The sequence below is a fragment of the Alnus glutinosa genome, chromosome 7, assembly GCF_958979055.1.
Source record: "Alnus glutinosa chromosome 7, dhAlnGlut1.1, whole genome shotgun sequence".
Classification (NCBI taxonomy): Eukaryota; Viridiplantae; Streptophyta; class Magnoliopsida; order Fagales; family Betulaceae; genus Alnus; species Alnus glutinosa.
Window position 1 is genome coordinate 12,869,305 of NC_084892.1, and position 15,618 is coordinate 12,884,922.

A 15,618-nucleotide genomic window follows, 5' to 3' on the forward strand; every position below is an offset into this window, starting at 1 on the left:
GTACTCAAATGACTTCTTAGAGTTTCCTTATGATAATCTGCATTACTCAACCGTAATAATTTGACTCTATTACAATCCATAAACTTGAATGAGAATTTAGTTATCTGCGTCAGGAGTGTCATTTCTCAGGTTTTGCATAGACAAAATGGTGCAAAAAGAACACATCATGATAACCACTTGCTTTGCTAAAGTTATTTTCTCAAAAATCATTGCAAACATCTATTTTTTTACGCATAATATTGATCTATACTTCAATCTTCAAGAATTTTTGCCAAATGAGGCCTTCCTGCTTTAACGAAATTGCATGCTATATCGACATGGAATGGGTGAGAAACAAAAGGTAATGTAATAGATTTGCTGGTTTTTCCTTTCCCCCTTACATTTCTGCAGATTGGAATACACAAAACAGAGGTAATGCATGTACCAAGGCCTGCCACCTATGTGACTTTGACCTGAAAATGCATCTACCCGCTGGATTTTTGTAATCAAATATTTACACGCACAAAAAACAACATATATCCACTCCAATGTGAAGCCCCCCCAACCTTTGCGTCAACTCCTCCAGTTTGGCCAGTTGAAAGATACAATTGAGTCCTTTTGAGTACCAGAGAAGTGGTTTTAGCTAGAATGTAGATGTTCCTCCTCTGTCATAAATGTAATACAAGGGCTAGTAACAGAGAAAATGCCCATTGAACAGCAGGAAGAAAGGCTGCAGAAGCTGCAAAATTAGAATATTAGCCCGCTAAGTGTACTATATATCTAAGATCCATAAATAGATTAAAAGAAGTTTAAAACTGTGTCCGTCAAAATGATGAGACCAACGGTGACATGCACAAAAGATTTGTCACAAAACTGAGAGAAGATAAAGATAAATTGGTCATATGAGATCTATGCTATCTTTCTTTCTTTTTTTTCTTTTTTTTGACATGTAATTTTTTTCATAATTAATCAAAATATCATTAAAAGCGTAAGCCGCCCAGGTATAGAGAAAGTATACAAAATAAAATACCTAACTAGAGGGAAGAAAAAAAAAACAAGTTAAGCTTCTCCTATAAGCTGAACCATTTAAAATAATTGTATGACACAACAGCAAATTGTATCAGATATGTCAAAATTGTTGGCTATATTTGGGAAGTAAACTATGGTCATTATATTTAGAGTACTCACATTTAGATGGTGATGGTGCAACTGACGGCATAGTGTCAGGATGTTCTGAATCTGATTCACTCTTCGATGGGGGTTGAGTATGAGCAAAAACTACATTTGGCAAGGGACTAGAAGCAGGTACTGTATGAGATACGGGTGTCGGTGGGACTACTGGCGCTTGTGGTGAGGCAGCAGGATAATGAGGAGAAATATATGGTGATGCAGCAGGGGCTAAGTGAGACTGCTTTCTGGCATGCCCTGAAGAACTCCTTTTATATCCATGTCGGCAACCAGGAGGCTTTGCTTCATAACTTCTCTCAGGAGCAGGCACACTTCTCTTTGGGGCGGGTGAAGTATCCTGAGGAGCAGGTGCACCCTTTTGAGTTGCAGGCACACCCCCCTCAGGTGCAGGAGTGGGAGGAATTGCAGGAGCTAGATGGTTATCATTGTGATGGTGGTGATGATGGTGATGGTGGTGGTGGTGATGGTGAGGATGGGGCACAGGTGCAGGAGAAGGTGAGGTGCCACTGCCATCACCACCATGGAGGGAGTGTTGCAAGATAGATGAAAGACGAACTTGCTTAACCTTACCAAATACAGTGTTATTCAGGCCAAGGTTTCTTGAATTAGAGCCTGTAATGGTTTGAGCCAGTTGCTTTAATCTTTGCGTTGAGAGAGTATTCCCAACTGCCAGGAGAACAGACGACTGAACAATAGTGGGGGGAGCTACGGTTGAACCTTTTGAGTTTGATAAGCGAACATACAAGTTCTGCATCCAGATGACAAAAAATCTCTCAGAATCTGTATAGTGCATACGAAGACTAACAATTCATCAGACTCTTACGATAAATAACTTGAAGATATCTGCAAGCATTAAATAATAGAGCTTCCATGATCTATAAAACTAATGAAATTATAAGTTTCTTCCTTTGTAGCAGAAAGAGTTCCAATTATAGTTTATGATAGGTTAAAATATATTGTGGTCCCTGGACTATGTGCCAGATTCCAATTTGTCCTTAAATTATTGATCTTTTTAATTTTGTCCTTGAAGCTTGCCTTATCATACCTTACCACCACTCAAAGAATAGTAATTTTTTATGCAACAGAATTTATTTATTTTTGGCACACATCTTCATAATGCTGATATAGCATGTTAGATCAGCTTGTCTCACAAAATCAAAATATATGGAGACACATTAATTTAATTTAATAAATAATAATTAAACAAATAGAAAACAACATGCATGTCACGTGTTTTATATGTTCGTATTTTTTACACCAAGAAGTAACCTAAAGTGTCATGTCAATATCATAAGTATATGTGGAAAAGGGGAAAAAAAAAAAGGTTTGGCACAATAGCAATTGTCATTTGCATAATAACAGTAAGATAGGATAAAATTAACATTGAGGCGTTTTTAAAACTTTTTTTTGATTGATAAGTTACGCGCACCCCCCACCGTGGGACTTGAACCCACCTTGCTACAAAGAGAGGAAGTACCATTTGAGCTAAAGCTCAATGACTAAATTAATACAATCAATAGGTCAGGAATAAAATTGAAAAATGACATATTTTAGAAATCAAATTGCATTTTAAATTTTATGATATTATCATTATACACCTTCCTGCACAAATTTAAAGGCCAAATCCTTCCCACTCGCTTCAAATGCAGAAACAACCCGAACAAGATTTTCATGTGTAAAATATATGGAAATAGTGGGCAGGATTGGGCCATTCAATTTACACAATGAAGTAACTCAAATCAAGAAATTGGTGGACATTGATAAATTGGAACATGCAGCCACTACATCATAGTTTTCCTCAGGCAAAGATATGCATAATAGAAGCATTCAACAGAAAAAGGAAGATTGCCAAACCTCATAGGGCACCAGATTTAATCCCGACTTCAGCTGGCTTGTCAATTCATCAAAATTTTTTTGTATTTGATCGATAGGGAAGTTTAAGGTGAAGTTGAAAAGGATTTTCACTTTCTGCAAAAGAAATGCACTCTGAGGAGGGATTATAGTAATTCCTCCTGGGAATTTTTGCACCTCAAAAAGGGATGGTTCACCAAACAAGGATGTAGTCAGGCGAAGAGGAGGTTGCTGTATAACCAGAGAAACAAAATTTTCCCTAATCAAACTTTGCACAGTTTGGGATATTTCTGAATATTTTGCATCAGGATCAACTGCAAACACAACCATTGTTGAATTTGGTCGAGCTATGGGTTCTAGAGATAAGATAACCACCTGGTTCAAAAAATATGATTAAATCAAAATACCAAAATATGAAGAATTAAGTATGTAATAAAGAAAATAAATGAGAGCTAATACTTTGATGGAGGGAAAGTTTATCTCATTAAATATGTCTTCCTCAAGCTGCAAGATATTCTCTTCCAGCAAAGAAAATGACTTGTTAAGATAGAAACTTGCTACTATATCATGATCTGGACAACAACAAAAAAAAAATTGTCAGTCACATATTATAAAAACTAACCAATTTCACTGCAGAGAATTCAAATCGTGCTCACATCATCTAGAATATAAATACTTTCTGCCAATAAATTTCACAATCCAAACCTGTGAGATGATTTATGAGGAGTACCAGTAAAAAAAAAAAGGGGGAAAAATATAAAAAAGTCCCCTGAATTAACAGCCAATTTTAAAATAGCCCCCTGATTTCCAAGTATACTAATGTGACCTATCAAACTATCAAAGTGTCAAAAATGCCACTTTTATTGAAATATTCCTATAATACCCATATTTTCTTAAAAACTAAAAAAAAATAAAAAAAAAAATAAAAAATGGATAACTTCATAAGGGTATCGAATTATACGCCGTTTTGAGATAAGGGTACTGAATTAGCAAACGTTTCAAATTTAGGTATCCACGTTTCCAAACGTCTCACTTAAGGGTATTCCGTTAGGATTTGTTGTTAAATCCTAACGAAGTACCCAAAATACCCTTCTTACTTTTTTTTAGATAAAAAAAGAAAAAGAAAAAATACTAAGATTTAGGTATTGGTCAAAATTTAACGAAATTTACAAAAATACCCATGCCTGAATCTTTGAAAAATTTTATAAAATTTTTTTTAAAAAAAAAAAATATATATATATATATATATATATATATACACACACACACACACACACACAGGGGTATTTTGAGAATTTTGGCAAGATTTAACAGCAAATCCTAATGAAGTACCCTTATATGTGACATTTAGAAACGTGGATATCCCAGTTTGAGACGTTTGCTAGTTCAATACCATTTTCTCTAGACGTTTGCTAGACGTGAATGCATTAAACTATTTTTTTTAAAAAAAAAAAAATGCAAAATCAATCCATGTGGTTGGCCTAAATTACAAATTGCTCACTGCGGAATAAAAAATAATTCAAAGGTCTTCAAGGTAGGTAAAAAATAACATTTTAGTCTGTAGTCAAATTCTGTCAAAATACTTGACGGATTCTCTTAGTGTTAACATCAACACCAATAAAATGATGATGTGTCACTCTTACTAAAAGGATATCAATATATTAAAAATATACATTTATAAAACCAAATTACTCCCTGCAGTCAAATTCCGTCAAAACTCTTGACGGATTCTGTTAGTTTGCCACGTTAGCATCAATAAAATGACACGTCACTGTTAATAACATATATATATATATATATATATATATATAATTTTTAGTTTGGGGTGGCTTGAGAGCCACCCGTTGTCTTCTAATTTTTTCGTTTTTTTTAATTAATTTTTTAAGTTTATAATTTCTTTCACTTTTTAGTTTTATATTAATAGTTTTTTTAATTTTATTTTTATTTTTTATTAATATTCTATTTCAGGTTTTAAGAGCATAAAGGCATTATAGGAATATTTCGACAAAAGTGGCATTTTTGGCACATTTTGGTAGTTTGATAGGTCACATTAGTGTACTTGGAAATTCAAGGGGTTATTCTAAAATCAACTGTTAGTTCAAAGGGCTTTTTTATATATTTCCCAAGAAAAAATAAATAAATAAAAACAAGAACAAAAACAATACAAAACAAAACAAACAAACAAACAAAAAACAATCTGCACTGTTTTTGTAATAAAGTACAAAACTTGACAGAACACTTGAACTGAAGCACACAATCACATTATCAAGGTAGAGTTACAGGTACACTTTTGCATTTTCCATTGCCCCAGACACTCTTTGACAGTGATGTATCACAGATCTTGTTATGTAAATCTACACAAGCAATGGATGGTACATAACACGAGGGCCTCAGATGGTAAATGGAATGTCTGTCAAACACACCTCAATAACAATATCTTAGCACCAGATTCAGATTCATCTCACGTGCAGCAGTTAACACTCATGCCGCTACAGAAAGCATAAGAGCACTACAATAAGCTCTTTATATTTGGTTTATCTCTAAAATTTTAACAAAATCCACAAAAACTACCATTTAACAAGCTCTTTATGAAATGTTAAGTTTAACATTTGTCAGTCATCCTCTTTACACTCAAAGAGCCAAAAACATGAACGTTATAATTTTTTAATATTATTTTTTGCATTGAATGCTTCAAACGTTTGGCTTGAATATTGAATTTAATGCATTCTTTTGGCAGTTAATTTTATCAATAAAAAATAGTATTTATTTAAAGTAGAAAAACATTTAGAGAGTTTGTTGTTTGATAGTTTTAAAAAGTGACTAGCTAAATCAATAAAAGTAGATTTTTAGAGTTAAATTTTGAGAAATTTTAAAGAACTCATTGTGAATGCTCTAACTATCAATGATCACCATAATGCACCAATGCCACTAATCACAGCATCTTTTTGCTGCTACACCATCCAATATCCACTCCTTTTTCTTTCTTTTTCACCCGAAGGAAGAATCAATATTTTCATCTCAATAATAACAAATTGAAGCAAAATGGTGCCAAACTAATGATTATAACCATGAATGCAAGACTCCACAATCCCATTTGCAAATACAAGAAATCTAGGAGTATTGGCAGAAGTGAAAACAGAACATTATTGATCCCAAAACACACAAACTAACATATTTCCTGGTTTCAAAATTCAGAAACATTAAAAATAGAGTACCTTTTTAGTTGATTTATCCGCAAACATCTAAAAACATGTTATTAACTAATCCTTCATTGTTTACAAATTAAAAGTACTTTTGAGCACAAACACCAATGTTGTTTGCTTCTAGATATGCACCTGAACTCAGCTTATCAGAAGACTTTGACTCAATTATTTGTGTCCATCTATTGAGGTGCTTCAGTTTTAGCTATGCAAGAGGAACAAATAATTGTTCTCAACAAATTTAGCAAAGAGGCACGATGTTATGAGAGAATATCCAGAGGAAAGTAATAACTTTACAAAGAACAAAGGCAGTACAATATCGGTAAAGAGCACCTACACTATCTAACCTCAGATATTCTAAGAAAATATGGAAGACAAAATCAACTCAATCGAGAAACTGATTAGCATCAGCCAAGTGGCCAAGGACCCCATTACTTTTGTCACAGAACAAATAAACAATAAGAGCACATGAGAAAGGTGAAAATCTATTTGATCAGCAATCAAAACTTAGCAAGCCAATAAGCAGATTATTCTGTATGAAGGGGATTCCAAATTATGGTTCCCACATATCAATTTACATTTAGAGCATGTGGGAAATGGCCACAACAATTGATAGCATCCTCACTAGGAAGCAAAATATAAACAATTAAAAAAGTAAACCAGAAGCTTGTCTTACAGCCAGTAAATGACAAACACGTATAGTATATATGCACCCCGACACACTTTCAAGTATAGTATGCTGAACTCAAACTCTACCAGACCTTATTGAAATGGCAGCTTCATGAATTTCAATGTATACAAAACACCCAATAAGGCAACAATAAAGGTTTCCATTAACAGTAACTTCCCAGGGAAATCAAACTAAAAGTACATTAGAGAAAATAAATAAATAAAAAACCATTTTGACGCCTCAGATTGCAGGAATGATAAGACCGCCGTGCAATTGGTACAAGCTAGATAGCCAGTTGATGCCAGATCACAAAATTGTCCAAACACTGTCAAACGTGAACACCCTCAAACCAAATTGGAAACTCAATCAATGTAGGTTTACCCAAATAAGTTCAAACACACACACGTGTGTTGTGTGTGTGTGTGTGTGAGTGAGACAACAAATATCAAACATAACCATCCAGCTCAAAATAAAAACGCAAAAAACTCACCCATCAATACTCTGACTCAAAACATCTATATTTAGCATCTATAGCCAATTCCTGAAACCTAGGTCCATATCCTTATAAATCTGAATACTAAAAATAGAAACGCACAATATAACAACCTTAAATTCGGACATGATACAGGATACCCAATTTTTTTCTCTTCTGATTGCAATTGGCCTAAAGTGTAGGAAAAGAACCGAGACTAAAATCCTAAATTAGAGAAATTCCATATCTTGGGAACCAATCATAGGAAAAACATCTAAGCCTAGTTAATAAGTTTCTGAAAACTTTCCAAATTAAACAACGCAAACAAAACACTTCATTTACTTCCTTATCTTCGCTACATTTTCCCACTATAGCAACCACAAACACCCACCGACAACCACCACCCAGAAATACCTTCGACAACTTCCCCAAATCTTTATGCCAAATTTAACAGAGAACCCAAATTAATAAATCTTACGAATAATGTTTTCCTTCCCCTACATCTTCTCATCAACCAAACAAAAAGTCACCACCAAACCCCAACAAAAAAAAAAAAAAAAAAAACCCATTAAACAAATCTAGATCTACACCCGTCATACAATGTTGCAACCCACAAAGCCCAAAATCAAAAAAGAAACTCAATACCCAAAAAATAAAATAAAAGAAAAAGAACAGAAACCCACCTTTGAACTTTGAATCAAGATCCAGATTCTCCTGATCTGCGAACCGCAGAAACGGGGGCAGCCAAAAAATAGCGGAGAGGAAGACAGCGGCGGAGAGCAGCAGGACCAGGAGACATCTGATCCCAATGAGCCTCCGAACCCCACCACAGCAGCACCCAAAACCACAGTTCCCACACCACCGTGCCTGCGCATTCTGGTCCAAAGACTCGGCCCCCACCCTGGCCGGCACCGCCTGGCCTTCCTGGGCCTTTCCCATGGGCACCACTGCAATGCAGCTTTCTCAAGTGGGTCTCGCTCCATCCCCCAATCTCTCTACTGGGTCGGCCTCAAATGCATCCATTCTGGATTCTTCTGTGAGAAACCAAAGGAGAAAGATGGCAAGAAAGAAAGAGCTTGCTTTGGTGCTTAATGGCTGTGCTTGTGATTTTTTTTTTCAAATTTTCAAATTTAGTAATTTAGGGTTTGAGAGAGAGAGAGAGAGAGAAGAGAGAGAGTGAAGTAGCTTGTGCTGCAAATGACAAGTATGGTCTTTTAGTAATGAGATGGTGGTTGTTTATCTGTTTTTATTTTTTATTTTTATTTTTAGTTAATTTTCTATTTATTGATTATTTTTTTGTTTTTCTAGAGTTTCTGCGCACTAGAGGAGAGGTGGGGGGGTATCGTGGAAAAAGGAGAGATGCTGTGATAAACAATGGAGAAGTGGGAAGCACTGCATATTTAATTATTTATAAAAATAAAAAAAAAAAAAAAAAAAAAAAAAAAAAGTGGAAGTGGTGTTGGTTGTTTAACTTGTTTTGACTTGGGTTTAACTTTTTAAGTGAGATGGAATTTTGGAAAATGTCAAGTGCAATACAAACACAGTGTTTCTTTTGTATGTTATCCCTTGCTTTATGTTTTTTCACCACTCCATCATCACTAGTCTTTCTCTATATTTTGTGGAATTAAGTGTCCACATATCACAAGTGGATAAGGACATTAATTATTCTTTGAGTTAGATCACTAGTATTGACTATGGCTCTACAAGCAAACACTTTATTAATATTTAATAGCAACTAATTACTACTTACGGTTATTCACGCGTCCGAATATGAGTAGCGATTTTTAAGGTAAACGAATACGACTAAGAACCGTATCAACATCCACTTTTAAATGTGTTGCATTTAGACTTAATTTGTGTTTTTTATATATTTGCTGGGTTTGTAGTTTGTTTTTTTAAAAAAAAAATGTTTGGTTGTACACTCTCATTTCACTCCTATCCCACCCATGTCTACGTGGACCAATAATGTTGTTAAAAAAATCAAGATCCCACTACACTCTCTCTACTATCTCTCACCTTTCACTAGCTTTGGGAATGGACGAAGAGCTGTCGTTCCCTTTAGTGATTTCGCACGTTAAGGTGAAGGGCATAATCGGTAGTTTATGAGAAATATAGCACGTGTGTCGCATGTGAGGGGGTCTCCTTTAGGATTTAACAGAAAGTCCTAATGAAGGACTGAGATTGAAATTTTTTTAAAAATAGATATTTTAAATTGAGACATTTTAAGGTTTAGGTACCTTATTTCAAAATGGGTGAAAGTTCAGAAGTTATAAAATAAGTTTTCCATATATATTATATATATTTAATTAAGTGCACTAAAACGACATCGTTTTGAATTTGATAAGTTTAGAACATTTAGGTTATGTTAGGTTTTTTCACTATCATCTTAAAGTCATACATCAATACATTTATTTTATTTTTTTTTCTTTTTTTTCGGTAATCCAAATCTCGATTACTCTATGAGACAATGATCATTTATGACTAATAATCGTGAATTGTATAACAAGTGAAATTTTAATTTATTTAAGCTTGTATAGAGTAATAACCACATTATTTAATTTTGCATATAAATTTAGATAGTAATCCAAAACACATAATATCTTATATGTGGATAGCGGATAATAACCACATTTAATAACCGTAGTAAGTGCATGATACAGATGCAGATACCTAAAATTGATACCCGCATTATGCGAATGCGGATGCAGATATTGCTAATAACCGCATCCATATCCGCATTTTCACCCCTATTGGAAACTAGCCAATTCTGTGTTCCCAAAATCATATCAACCACAACTCAATTGGAGACAATGGATTCTGTGTTCCAACACATCAAATCAATTTGGGTTGATGTGTAGGTATTATGTACAGATCAGACCAAGGGAGTTGTTTTTCCACTAAAATATTATCGATAAGAAAAACTCATACTCCCAAGACTTTTTATGATATTGATTATAAATCCGGAGAGGATTGTGTACTCAAATGTGAAATGTAGATCACTTTGATGTATTTATGGATGAGACTAATATGATGATCAGCATTCTCGGTACGTTAGGTGATCACAATTAACATTGTGAGAAAGCTTTTCTCAATAAATAATCCAAGTCCTTTATTAAAAATGATAAGACATTTCCATTGAGACAAATTTTATGGATTGGATTATTCTCGATCACTTTGATGCATTTTGGTACAAGAATAATGGAAAAAATTTGTGACTCAGAATAGAAAGGTAAATAATTAAATTACAATATCTTGGCTTTAATTCTGCTACAAAAGATTTAATGGATGAATCAAAAGTCAATATTAAATAAGTTTGAAGGATTAATTGTTCTAATAAAAAAATATAAATTAAAGTGCAATTACAATTGTTTAGTGGAATTAATTATAATTAAATAGTGACTTAATGAGTTGGAACTATTTTGGCTAGTTTTTTTATTTTTCCTTCAGGTCTCTTACCAAGCTGATTTAATTTAACCATGACCATGTTTAATAAACCCCTCCCCTCTCCCCTCCCCCTTAAGTCCCTGTTCCCCATAATACGGTCCTGCTGCGGTTTCAACATCCCAAAAAGCAAGTTTTGAATCTTGCTAAAAACAATACCCATTTTACCCCCTACATACCAAAACAGCAGAAAACTTTACTATTGCTCGCCTATCAGCTGCAGCTGCCATCACCCCCGCATACGCTCCCCTGTACCGAGAAAACCGCTTCCCTTCCATAAGCAAAACCCATAAAGCTCCCATTTTATACACGGCTTCCGCTTCACTGGAACTCACAAATTTTGGTGAAATTTCAGAGTCAACAACCTCTGCATCAAGCTCTTCATCCTTTCATCCTTCCGCTTCACGCCATTTGTCTTTTAATAATTTTTTTTTCTTCCCCACTTCTCCCCTTTCTTCCTCGGCGCCTCTTTCCTTTCCTTTTCTGAGGATTTCTCCCCTCTCTTCCTCAGCCGCCCTTTCCTTTTCTTGTTCCTTTTCCTTTTTTGAGAATTTAGGGTTGACAAGGTTGACGACAGAGATGCATAGAACACCGAGAACGCCGGACCGCCAATAACCCAGACATCCCCGAAACGCCGAGAACCAGACAACGCCAAAATGCCTGAAAGCCGAGAACCCAGACAACGCCGAGAACCCAGACAATCTTGTGTTTGACCTCGAATTTCCCTTCCCAGAGGTGAGTTTCATAAATTGTTTTCAATTGATTTAAGGTTTCGATTCAATTGATTTAGGGTTTGAAATTGTGGGTTTCGATTCATCTTGTGTTTGACCTCGAATTTAGGGTTTCGATTCATCTTGTGTTTCAGCTCGAATTGGCTTGACCGATCTAGTTATTTTGGTATTGTGTTGATGTTTGGCTGAATCTCTGGTATTCTGTTGATGTTTGGCTGATTTTGAGATTTCGATTCTCTGGGTAGCCGATTGTGGTGAGATTGTTTTTGGTAGGCAAATTTTGATGTTCATATAGTTGGAGTTCGTGCTTGGTTGAGATGAAAAACATGTGCCAGTGTGTGTGTTAAATCTTGAAACTCTTGACCTAAAACCTATTTCTGCTTACTAGCCGGTTTGTTATTGCTTAAATGTTCTCCGGTGAAAACTGCCTGTACTTTATACATAATGATTTGGAGCCTAGAAACATTTGTGGATGTTCTCAAGTGTATATATGGGTGCCCAATGGATGTTACATCGAATAATTTGGTTCCTCTTGTTGAGGTAAACAATTGCATAGTTTTGATGTTTATATTATTTCACCCCTTTGTTGCTAGTTTGTAATGATGGGCAAAATGGACCGAGCGATCTAAAAAATGTTTTACGTATTTGTCTTACAAAGTTTAAGCTGGTAAGCCCAATGTTCAATCTGATTTCTTTATTATGTTACTTTTTTAAAAAAAAAAAATTCACTTATAACACCAGATTTGTTGTGTTTTGATTTGGTAGTCTTTGATTTGTTGGTGTTAAACGTGAGTCTATTTTGTGTAGAGTGTGCTATAATTTTTTTGATGACTGTTAGTTGTTGCTATGGAGGTCTATTCTGTGGTGTTGATATTTATGTGATAAATATATTCAATGAATTTGGGGAAGACACGCATGTCATCACCTATGCTTGTCAATGTAGGCACGCGTAAATATGTCTACTACTAGCGACATATCAAGTTGTCCTCCGTTATGTAAATGTGGAGTTCCTTCACAAGTAAGATACTCTTGGACCTCGACCAATCCCGGTAAAAAGTGGTACGGATGTATTAACTAGAAGGTAATTTTAGCCGTTACCTATGTCTTATGTTCTGACGTTAGTAGTTCTTGACATTTTCACTATGTCCATGCAGAAAGCCGGAGATTGTGATTTTTTTGTATGGGCTGATAGGGAGATGTCACCGTACGAGAAGGGTTTAGCGAAATATCTAAGAGAAATGGAGGAGAAAAAGACTGCTGATAATGACAGAATTAGTGCATACATTAGGGAGAAATGTATAGAACAATACGACATATTACGGCGGGACTTAGAGTTGGGTCAAAATGACAAAGTTGATGCATTGGTTGGAAAAAAAATGCAAGAAACATTATGCCAAACTACGGCAGGAGCTTGGGTTGTGTCAAAATAATTCGAAGCTGTTGAAGGCTTCATTCTTAGTAGTCATTTTGGTTTTACTGTTTTATGTTAGTGGTTATAGTGAAACTAGAAGTACTAAGTTAATGTTAAAATGACAACTACGAAAACAGTTCCCTGTACGTTTTCATTTTGAATGTTATGTTTATGTATGTACCTAATTGAGCTTCTACGTGTTTTGAATGCTATGGTGGTATTAAAAATAGAGCATTCCGAACATGTATTGATGAAAACAGGTTTTATGTATTCAACACTGCGAAAAATGTACATAGCATAAACAAAGCTTCATTTCCAAACATATCCAACTCCTAAGTCAAATATCATTAGCCAAATACCATATCCATCGCTAATACCGACCAAATTACAAGTTATAAAATTACAGCCAAACAATACATCACCAAATAGCAAAACATTGATATTGTTGACGTTTATGCCCTATTGACCCAATCCCACATGCTATTCTTCATTGTGTTCCGATATGCCCCCATGTATTGTGCACTTGCCTGTGATTGATCTGGTCGAAGTCCAGGTGTTACATGCGTTTCACCTGGCATATTAACCCGCTGTGAGATATCGATCCAAGCTTCACCATATAGTTGTTGCAGAGCGTGTCTGAATAATGGATCAATATCCCCACAGTCCTTGCGGATGAAGTTGTGTATAGTACAATACGCAACCACAAGTAATCGTTGGTCCGGTATCGCGTACGAGGGCATATTTTCCAAAATCGGGAACTGATTCTTCAAAATCCCAAACGTCTGTTCCACCGTCGAGCGCAATGAAGAGTGTCTATAGTTTAACAACTCTTTACCATTCCTGAGTTGGGTTCGGCCACGGCGAAAGTTTTCTAAGTGGTACCTTTCATGTCGATATGGGGGCAAGAAACCCTTGTAGCAACCATAAGCTGAATCCACCAAATAATAATATCATACAAATTACATGTTTTCCATTTGTTGTAAGTATACCATTATCAAAATAGTAAACTATTAAGTCGCGAAACACAATTGTGCTACTAACAGTACCTTCGTCAGGCGTTGGGAAGTTCATGGTTGGATCGTTTATTGTCTCAGTAAAAATTCGTGCGTCGTGGGCGCTGCCCTCCCACCCACTGCAGACGAATGTGAAGCAAAGGTCGAAGTTCGTCACGCACATCACATTTTGCGTCGGGGTTGAGCTTTTGCCTTGAAAAGGGAGGTCGTTGTGATTCGTCACGAGCGCCATCAGGTGTGTGCCATCAATAGCACCTAGACAATACTGAAATTGGATAATTGTTAAAATTCAAATATTAACAAACACAGATTATAAAATTTATGTACCTTAAACCACGAGTTAAATCACACATCACGGGCAACGTAAGGATGGGGAATCTCGGTGCTACAAGGCGAGATGATCATCTTGCCCAATCTGCAAAGTGCCTTGCATACGCGATTAGCATATGCACTAATAGTACCAGTTGATCGCTGCAGCCTGTCAGACACAGTCCTTTGTGATTGTGCTTGTGCAACTACTAGGCAAAATGCTGCTACTTGCTCTGTGATTTTAACATAGCGGCTATTTCTCAGATAGCCGTTATGTTTTAAGGTGCAACATAGTTTCATGAAGGTGCGAGGGTACATACGAAAGCGCTCGTAGCATGTATTTGGGTTAGGGTTGCTCAAGACCCAGTGGATCCACATTGGGCCCTTCAAGGCAGACGTGCGTTGCGGAATATGCACAACTCGATCCAAGTGTTGTACGGTATAATTCAACTCTTGAAGCACCTTGAACAGTTTATGAAATGCTGCCTCTAACTCCTCAAGGACCTCTTGCGTGTACCTTTGCCCATTGTCTTCATCATCATCCATGTCGTTCTCCAAATTGGGATCGTCATCTATAATATCTACCCAATTTACAAACTCGCTTGATGAACCAGGGTCATCCATGTCAACCAACCGAAGCAAAAGGTATCACCTACATGCGGGTACTAACAACTAATCAAAATAACGAAATAGAAAGCAGGACGTAGGATAAATATCAAAATAACGAAATAGAAAGCAGGATGTAGGATAAATATCATAAACTTGAAAATGAGACCCTACATAGTTCTTGTTAGTCATAACATAGCCAAACTACAAACAACATTGAAAATTTAAAATGTCTAGAGAAATGCAAAACAACGAAATATAAATAAGGCTCAATCATCATCGCCGTCAATGAAAGTCGCGAGCCAGTCTATTTGGCAATCTTCTGTCATCGCTAAGAACACCTTCGCGATGCTGTTGTTTGTCATCATGGCTTCACATGCCTTACGCTGTTGACTGGTATTCAATCCAGTCTCAGGGGCCAATTTGTTTACTATGCTGACTGCGTCAAAGAGCCATTCTCGTTTACCGTCGGTGCTACAACCTACATTCCCAACGGATCCAATCGTCTCAGACTTTATCAGCGTATGCTCAATGTGATCTGCGATATCGTAAAATTCTTTTTTAAGGCCATGCAAAACCGCCTCTCCTTGCGATGACCGTTTGCTGCTATCCGGCGAGGGGTTTGTCGGGGAAGCAGCCCTCTTACCTTTCCTCTTGTGACTCCGTGGGGGAGGCTGTTGGGGGTCAGTTAGGTCGATTATGGCTGGTGAAAGGTTCAGGTCGACGCATGCGATGTCGTCGCTGTCG

At 36.2% G+C, this 15,618-nt stretch overlaps 2 protein-coding genes across 2 annotated transcripts; both read right to left on the reverse strand.

The window, feature by feature from the left end:
- Positions 1 to 327: 327 nt before the first annotated feature.
- On the reverse strand, positions 328 to 8,566 carry LOC133873507 (uncharacterized). The gene is made up of 5 exons (XM_062311216.1): positions 8,044 to 8,566; positions 3,478 to 3,590; positions 3,022 to 3,393; positions 1,168 to 1,915; positions 328 to 718 (listed from the first exon to the last, which is right to left on the reverse strand). The coding sequence occupies exons 1-5, from the start codon at positions 8,297 to 8,299 to the stop codon at positions 648 to 650; spliced, it is 1,560 nt and encodes a 519-aa protein (XP_062167200.1). The 5' UTR covers positions 8,300 to 8,566; the 3' UTR covers positions 328 to 647.
- Positions 8,567 to 13,395: 4,829 nt separating this feature from the next.
- LOC133873258 (uncharacterized) lies at positions 13,396 to 14,889 on the reverse strand. Its single transcript, XM_062310983.1, has 3 exons — positions 14,392 to 14,889; positions 13,990 to 14,221; positions 13,396 to 13,871 (listed from the first exon to the last, which is right to left on the reverse strand). Exons 1-3 carry the CDS (start codon positions 14,887 to 14,889, stop codon positions 13,396 to 13,398), a joined length of 1,206 nt encoding a protein of 401 aa, XP_062166967.1.
- Positions 14,890 to 15,618: the final 729 nt, after the last annotated feature.